General features: G+C 36.4%; 2 protein-coding genes across 2 annotated transcripts; one reads left to right on the forward strand and one right to left on the reverse strand.

The window, feature by feature from the left end:
- Positions 1 to 3,520: 3,520 nt before the first annotated feature.
- NCS54_00002800 (Hypothetical protein) lies at positions 3,521 to 4,552 on the reverse strand (the record flags this gene model as incomplete). The annotated part of the gene is made up of 1 exon (XM_053145693.1): positions 3,521 to 4,552. One exon carries the CDS (start codon positions 4,550 to 4,552, stop codon positions 3,521 to 3,523), a length of 1,032 nt encoding a protein of 343 aa, XP_053001668.1.
- Positions 4,553 to 7,163: 2,611 nt separating this feature from the next.
- On the forward strand, positions 7,164 to 7,677 carry NCS54_00002900 (Git3 domain-containing protein; the record flags this gene model as incomplete). Its single annotated transcript, XM_053145694.1, has 2 exons — positions 7,164 to 7,320; positions 7,370 to 7,677. 2 exons carry the CDS (start codon positions 7,164 to 7,166, stop codon positions 7,675 to 7,677), a joined length of 465 nt encoding a protein of 154 aa, XP_053001669.1.
- Positions 7,678 to 7,888: the final 211 nt, after the last annotated feature.

Here is a 7,888-nt window from a genome sequence, read left to right on the forward strand (position 1 = left end):
GTAGCTTAAGTATTTTAATTAATCTAAAATTAATTAATTAATTAATTTTTATTATTTTTTAATCCTTAATAGCTATAAAGATTATTAATTTATTAAATTTTAGAGATATTATAAAAAAAAGAAAATTATCTAGCTTTATATATTATTTTTCTTACATATTTTAACCTTTTAATATTAAATACTTTAATATATTAAAATAAACTTATAATTAAGAAATTCAGTAATTAATTAAATATTCTATAATTTTTATTTTAAAACCTAACTTTTTTTTAGCTTTTTATATAATATATAAGGCTATTATAATAAAAAGAAATATTAAGGGGGTTTTTAAAAGAATTAATTTTATTTCTTATTACTTAGAAATTATAATCTTAAAGCTTAATATCTAGCTATAAACTTTAATACCTATTAAAGAGGTAATTAATCTTTTTACTTCTTAGGTCTTAAGGACCTTAAAGATTATATTTAAGGCTAGATCTTAGTTTAAATACCTCGAAAAATAAATTAAAAGTTATTAAAATAGCTCCTTAGAGTTAATCTTTTAAGCTCTATAGTCTCTTATAAAAGGAATAAAGGCTATTATATATAAGGTTTTTTTATTTATAGCTAAGATAAAAGACCTTTAAGAGGTAAATAAGATATTAAGTTAGCGCTAAAGGGTAAAAAAGATTAAATTATAAAATAGAGAAATAATAATAATAAAAAAAGAAAAATAATTAATTTAATAGATATTAATATATAAATAATAATAAAATTATTAAGGAATAATAATTAAGAAAGGTTAATATAATTATGTATTTAATATTATAATATTTATAGTAAGCCTAGGTATAATATAAGGATTTATTAGCTAATAATTAAGATAGCTAAGGAAAAATATAATAAGTAATTTTAATTAATTAAATAATTTATAATATATATAATAAGCATGCTAATTAGATAAGTAAACTAATTACTTGTATTTTTACCTTAAAAAGTATTTTTTAAAAAATTCTTTAAAATTTAAATTATGCTTAAAATAGCTATAAATTTAAAGTTTAATTAACTAAACTTTAATAGTTTTTATATAATTTTATTAAGCTTTATGAGGAGCTGCTTAGTAAGTAGTTAGGAAAAAGCTTATTTGTATTATATACTTAGCTATTTCTATATAAATAGAATTTTTTAAAAATCTAAGAAAAATTTTTTTAATAATTATATAATATAAGGTTTATAAAAATACTCTCTTTAAGCTTCTAGCTATTTTATAGAGAAAGTTAGAGAGTCTAGGGTAGGCTATTTTTAGGTGTATAGTATAGTGATTAGTTTACTTATCTAATTGGTTTACTTATTAAGTATATTAGTATTTTTCTTATAATCGCTAATAAGAAGGTTAGGATTTTTAGCTTATTTACTTATTTAGCTTATTTGCTTATTAAGTATATTATATTTAATTATAAAATAACTATAAGACTTAATTATTATAAATTTTATTATATAATTATCCTTATTAAAAACCCTAATTATTAGAAACTTTTATAATAATATAAATATTATTATAAATATATTTATAAAATTTTTTTATTTTTTATCTTATTAAGAATAAATAATAGCTAAAAGATTTACTTACTTTTTATATTTTTATATTATAAAAACTTATAATATATTACTTAAAATTATTTTATATTAAGGATTATTATTTTATAATTCTAATAAAGCCTTATAGGATACTTAGGAATTAATTATAAACTCTTTATTATATATTATAAAGAGATAAATAAGTAAATATATAAATTAAATATTAAAATAATACCTTTAATATTATATTAACTATAAATAAACTACCAAAGTTAAGAAGCTATTCGGTATATAATTAGCCTATAATATAATAATTAATATAAATATAAAAATTATATTAGCTTATATTAATTTTAGGTTTACCCCTAATAGTTATTAATAATCCTAAGATATTATTATTAACTTAAAAGTAATCCTTATTAATGCTTAATTAAAAAATCTATATAAAGAAACATAAATAAAATTAGAATATATTAAAAATATAATAATAAATTATATTAATAAGAAAAAAGTTAAGGGATGAATTTTCTTAGAGAGAGATATAATTTACCTTATAATAAAAAATATTAAAATATAATAGAAAACTTAATTATAAGTATATTAAATACTATAAAATTTAATAAGAAATCTTAAAATATAACTATAAATTAGACTTATTACCTAAGATTAAGCTTTATTTAATCTTTTATATCTTATTACTTAAATTAATATAAGATATTATTTATATCTAAATAAATAATAAATTAAAGATAGAAGTTAATAAATTAGAAGAATATATTATAGAAAATATTTTTAATATAAATAAAATAAATAATAAAATAATATATTATATTAAATAAAAAGATTACTTAGACTTATAAAATATATAAAAACCCCTAGAGTATCTTACTAGTATATAATACCTTCCAAAGGACTTCTATTAATAATACTAAAAAGAAAAACAAAAATAGCGCTCTAGTTAATAATATCTATAATACCTACTAGCTATATAGCTACTATAGCCTCTAACTCTACCCTCTTAGTTATATTTAATTTATTTAAAGAATTTAAACCCTAATATATTATTTCTATGCCTTACTTATAGATTTACTTTTTTTAATAATAAAAATATATTAAGCGGGAAAGCTATTTATTTACTTATAACTATAATATAATTAATTCCTTCTTAGCTTTCTCTTCTTTAAGCTTAAATTAATATTTCTTAATTATAAAATAAGAAGCTATTAAAGTTAAATAAACAAAATAAAGATATTAATATAAGGATTATATTTACTAATAGAGATAAATATCCTAGAATTATTATAAGTATACCCTTAATAAATATACTTAGAATAATAAGATATACCCTTAAGTATCTTATATTATAAATACTTCTAGGCATAATATAAATAAGGTAAAACTTTAAAACTTATTTCCTTAATAAGTATAAATAAATAATCGCGATATAAAATAATAAAAGATTTTATTTTTAAAATATTATTAGCCTTAATAAGAATAATTAAAAAAGAGGGTTTTAATAAACTAAAAGAATTTTAAGTAATTAGCTTTATAGGCCTTAGAGATAAGACTAATAGAGGGGAGATATTATATTATAACTTAATAAAATAACCTATTATATAATATATTATAGCCTAATTATTCCTTATTAATTAGGCTATAATAACCTAGGGGAGCTAAATAATTATAGTAATTACTTTATAATTACTAATAGTTCTTTATATAATTATTTTAATTAATATACTAGAAATACTAATTAAGGAAATCCTCCTAAGTATATAAAATACCCTTATTATATTTCCTTATATAAGAGCTATCTTAGCTATTAATATAACTTAGTTATATTTAATACCTTAAGTATATTACTAGACGTGACTTATATCTATTGTTACATAGACTCTGCCTAGTACTCTCTGCTAATATATACCTAGCACGACCGGTTTATCCCTTGGGAAACACACGATCGTCACATACAGCGCATCGTGTCCGTTTTTCCGTTAAGGCTTTCCAGCTCCCCATTGCGGCCCGGTCGTGGCTCGGTGGTCCGCATCGCACCCGTGGCACTGCGTTCCAGATCTCTGTCGTTCCCCCCACTGCCAATGTGAGCCTCGTCTGACCTCCTCCAGGTTATCCCTCTTGAACAGCTTGTGCCGTCCGCTGCGAAAGTGTCCAACGCCACGCCAGCAGTCGCATCGGTACGACCGCATGTGTATGAGCTACTGTGTGTCGAACTCTGCGTCAACTCCACAAGCCGATTGAGGATGCTAAACTCCATCTTCAGCTTGATGCTGTATACCAGCGGCTTGTAGCCTGTTTGTACGTCGTAATAATTCGCGAACTCGAGAGCTACGATGGTGACGTCGAGCAGAATGACGATGATGTTGACGTAGATCAGATGATTCATGACACGTTTCGGCCCGGCCCTCCCTCTTATATCCCTCTCGGCTTTTAGGAGTTTCGTAGCCTCCCAGATATATAGGCCGGAGATGATGGTCTCTTGGATGAAGAAGACGGTCAACTGCAGCTTCTCGTAGACAGAGTACGGACGGATGAAGGGGCCTGGATTCGATGAACTAGAGCCGTATACTAGGATAATGACCGGGACGTGCAAAACAATGCCATTAAAGATGATTATGATCAGCACAGCGCGAAGAATAGTCGGGTTCGGCGATAAAAGGCGTAACCGTGAATATAGCACGACGGACTGGCCCGTGACCATTGTGCACCATCCGGTCACGATCAGGGTAGCGGGAAGGTTGCTGATGTTTGTTAAAGCAAGATGCTTCAGGAGGTAGCCGATCGCGTTCGGCGCTATTCCCCAGGTTGCGATAAGGAAACTCCAGAAGTAAAGGCCGCTTCGCTTCTTGAAGGTGCCGAAAATGACAAAGTTTAGCTCGAGGACATTATACAGGGCCATGCTGATAAATACAACGATGAAGGTTGCGACCACGCTGTTGGCAGAGTCTCCATCTGAGAGGCCCTTGCCGTTTTCTGCCATTGCGATTGCCCATCGCTGGTTCGTTTGCTGATGGGAGGCGTTGGGGCTTGTGGGCGTGGCCCTCTTCAGGAGGAAGAAACGAATGACCACGCTGGACGAAGGACACACGGGCAAAAAGTCGGCGCCGTGGCCTCCTTTTCCATCACGGTGAACAAATTGGTGGGAGACGCTTTAAGGACGGCAACAAGAGATGGTTAGGAACAGAGACCGCAAGGGATTTCTGAATTGTGGGTTGAACAGCGTCTCATATTCCACGATGTGAAAAGTTTGTCCCACAGCTTGATGTTCAAGCCACCGAAAATGACGGCCAATCGAGGTTCAGACGAAACATCTCTTGAACACAAGCTTTTCCTGGGAGATGCGGCTTCCATCTTCAGGACTGGTAGAAGTCGGGGCCGCGGAACAGGCCCCGCAGTCCCAACTCTCCGCGCTGAACCATCAAACCAAGAGGTGTGGCATCAACACCCAGAGCGTCTGGGGTGCAGGCAGGCGCTTCTGAACCTGCCTGGCTGTCGAAGACACTAGACTCGTTCTCGACTTCGGAGACAACAGAGCCAAGGTTTCACGAAACTTCCCACTTTTAACTTTAAATGATTAGCGTCGATAGGTTTTGTGGCGACTGGTTGGGCGACCACGGACCCCTGAGGGGATAGTGGCCCTGCTTCCCATCGCATGCTCATTCAATACGGGGAATCGGCATCAATGAGCCAGGCATCAAGAGGGCGACGTCTGTGTAGAAGAAGCAGGAGACCACCTTCCCAGTGACCTTGATAAAGGAGTTCTTCCATCTTGCCCATCTCCCCCGCTCCGTGGGGATTAGCGCCACCATTCGGCTCTCTCGGCGTATGTGGCCATAGCTCCAAAAGAAGCCAATTTCCGATATCCAGGGTTCAGCCTTTCAAGTCCAGGTGTTCTATTGCCGAGAGCAATAGCCGGGATAGACCTGCAGTGCGACGTAGGACTGTAATGTGCTCCTCGGCACTCTAGGCGTTTGCTATGCACCGTTCAGGATAACGCTGGGGGCCGGCTAGAGCGTGGGAGATGCAAGTCTCGATAAGACGGAAGTGAGTGAGTAAGGATCAAAATCAACACATTCAAGTCTGTGAAGAGGCAGATAATTGCTGCTCTTAGGTGCTCGGAAATGCTGGCCGAACTCTCGGCTTTTTTCGACAATGGTCTCGCTTTGACCGCAGTGACTTGGTTTCTCTGGAGCATCTTGAGTACATGAGATTGGGCATGAAACGGACTACTGTTATCGCTCAGACACTGCCGTCCATTTTTTTCTCCCTTGGCGCGTCGCCCAGGTCAACCGTGAATTCACCAAACCTTCCTCCTTCCTTGGCAGGTGCAAAAGGAGGTAATCCACACCAATCTGACCAGAAATAACCGCTGAGGCCGTAGATCCGGGCCGAAAGGAGGTATTCGATGAGGCGTGCTCTATATTCGGCCTTTGGAACGGGGATGAAGGACAAGGAGGGCGGAGAGCAATTGTTCGTCAAGTGATCTTCAGGTCCCTGTTACACAGAGAACACTGTGGGCCTCGAGACTGGTCCCAGTGATGTCTGCCGCAACAAAGTCGACCTATCTATGGGGAGGCTCGCCTGTTCAGAATCAGTCCAGTGTCAAACACAGTCCTGGATGGTAGAGGCGTTCACCAACGCCGCCATTCCTGGGAAGGCCGCAGAACAGCGAGCTCCTTGATAGCTTCGAAATGTCGCTTGCTCTCTCCGCAACAAAGAATTCACCGTGTAGCAAAATCCGCGTAGCAATGGGAGGCATTGTCGGAACCTGCAAGGGTTTGCGACTGAGCCTCGCCCTCACTCAATCAATCGATCCGTCTCCTCTGTGCCCCAAGTTAATGAACTCCCAACACATATCTATGCATCATTGCATGATGGGGTTGAATGCGACTATTCAACTGATGTGGCCTTGGAATTCGGCAACTGAAGTCATTTGCCATCGGCTTTCTTGCCGGCTCTACCCCAGACTTTCCCCTTGATTCCCATACTCTAACGTCCTGGGCGGGGAGCGGGGACCCACTGACCTGGACCACCTGCGGGGGCTTCACATATCTGCAAGAGATTAAAAGCTCCGCCAGCACTCATCCTACGCCTGAAACGGAAGGGGCAATGCAACATAGTAAACAAGGTATTGACTCGGCTGCTATTAGCCTAGCGTGGCGGAACGGGATTGAATTACTCAGTCCGATGATCGTCCCAAATTAACCACTCAGATAGAACAACTATTGCATCCGGATACGACATCTCCTAGAGGCTCTAAGCTTTTGTCTGCCTTATCATTATTTTCTTAGTCGCCATTGCCTCATGTGATTACTATTTTATGGATTATCATGGACGACCTTGGACCAAACTGTCTAGTAAGTCAGCTACTAGTCAGTCGGGCAAAGCGTACGGGCTACTGGCCACGTCAATACGCCACCTTCCCCGCTGGCTCGGCCACCCCTGGCGATGAGAATTCTAAAGCCTGTACCCTCCATAGCCTGTAGAGTTGTGCCAAGATGGAGTCGGGTTCGTAACGCTGCTTATAAGATGTGGACCTTGCACCTCCCCTGGGTCCTCTCGCAATCAAAAGACCCAGCCCTCACCCCAATATGTCCACCTCACCGATTGACCCTGTCATCGCCATACCGACATTCATGGGCTCGCTTTTGTCCTTTCTTGCCACCTCGATAGCAATCGTGTTGCATGTCGTCATTCCACCTAAGCGACATTTTCGCCATGCACTCATTATTAATCTTCTCGTGGCAGGTATTCATCCAGGGGGTACTGCTGACTCGACTATTTGGCTTACCGTTAGCATGGTCAGATTTCATGAATAGCCTTAATAACACGATTTCAGGTGCGGTCGCGCTGGCGAGCACCAGCGTGGACAAGAATACATCAGTCGGCGCCGGTTGCATTGCAAACGCTTGGTTCGGACAACTCTCTGTCCAAGCTATCGACTTCAATATTCTCATCATATCTATCGTTGTTCTTTTTACTGTACTCAACAGCCGACTTGTTGCACAATCGTCTGCTATGGCAACGACAGCTGTATGCGCTGCTGCATGGATCCCTGGCATCATCACCAGTAACCGGCAGCCATTGAATCTTCTTGAGGCGTGACCGTTTTGCTAAAATGTATATATCAGGTACTATCGGTCTCTGTGTGGGGGCCTACGGCAATGTCAGTGGGAACTGGTGCTGGATTCGCCCAGTTTCTCGGGCTCCGCTATGGGCTCACGCATGGGTGGCGCATCGCCATTTTCTTGGCCACCATTGCTATCTATACTTATATGTACATACACCTAAAACGCAAGTTCGGAAAGTTTCGGAT

Source organism: Fusarium falciforme, chromosome 1 (genome assembly GCF_026873545.1).
Source record: "Fusarium falciforme chromosome 1, complete sequence".
Lineage (NCBI taxonomy): Eukaryota > Fungi > Ascomycota > Sordariomycetes > Hypocreales > Nectriaceae > Fusarium > Fusarium falciforme.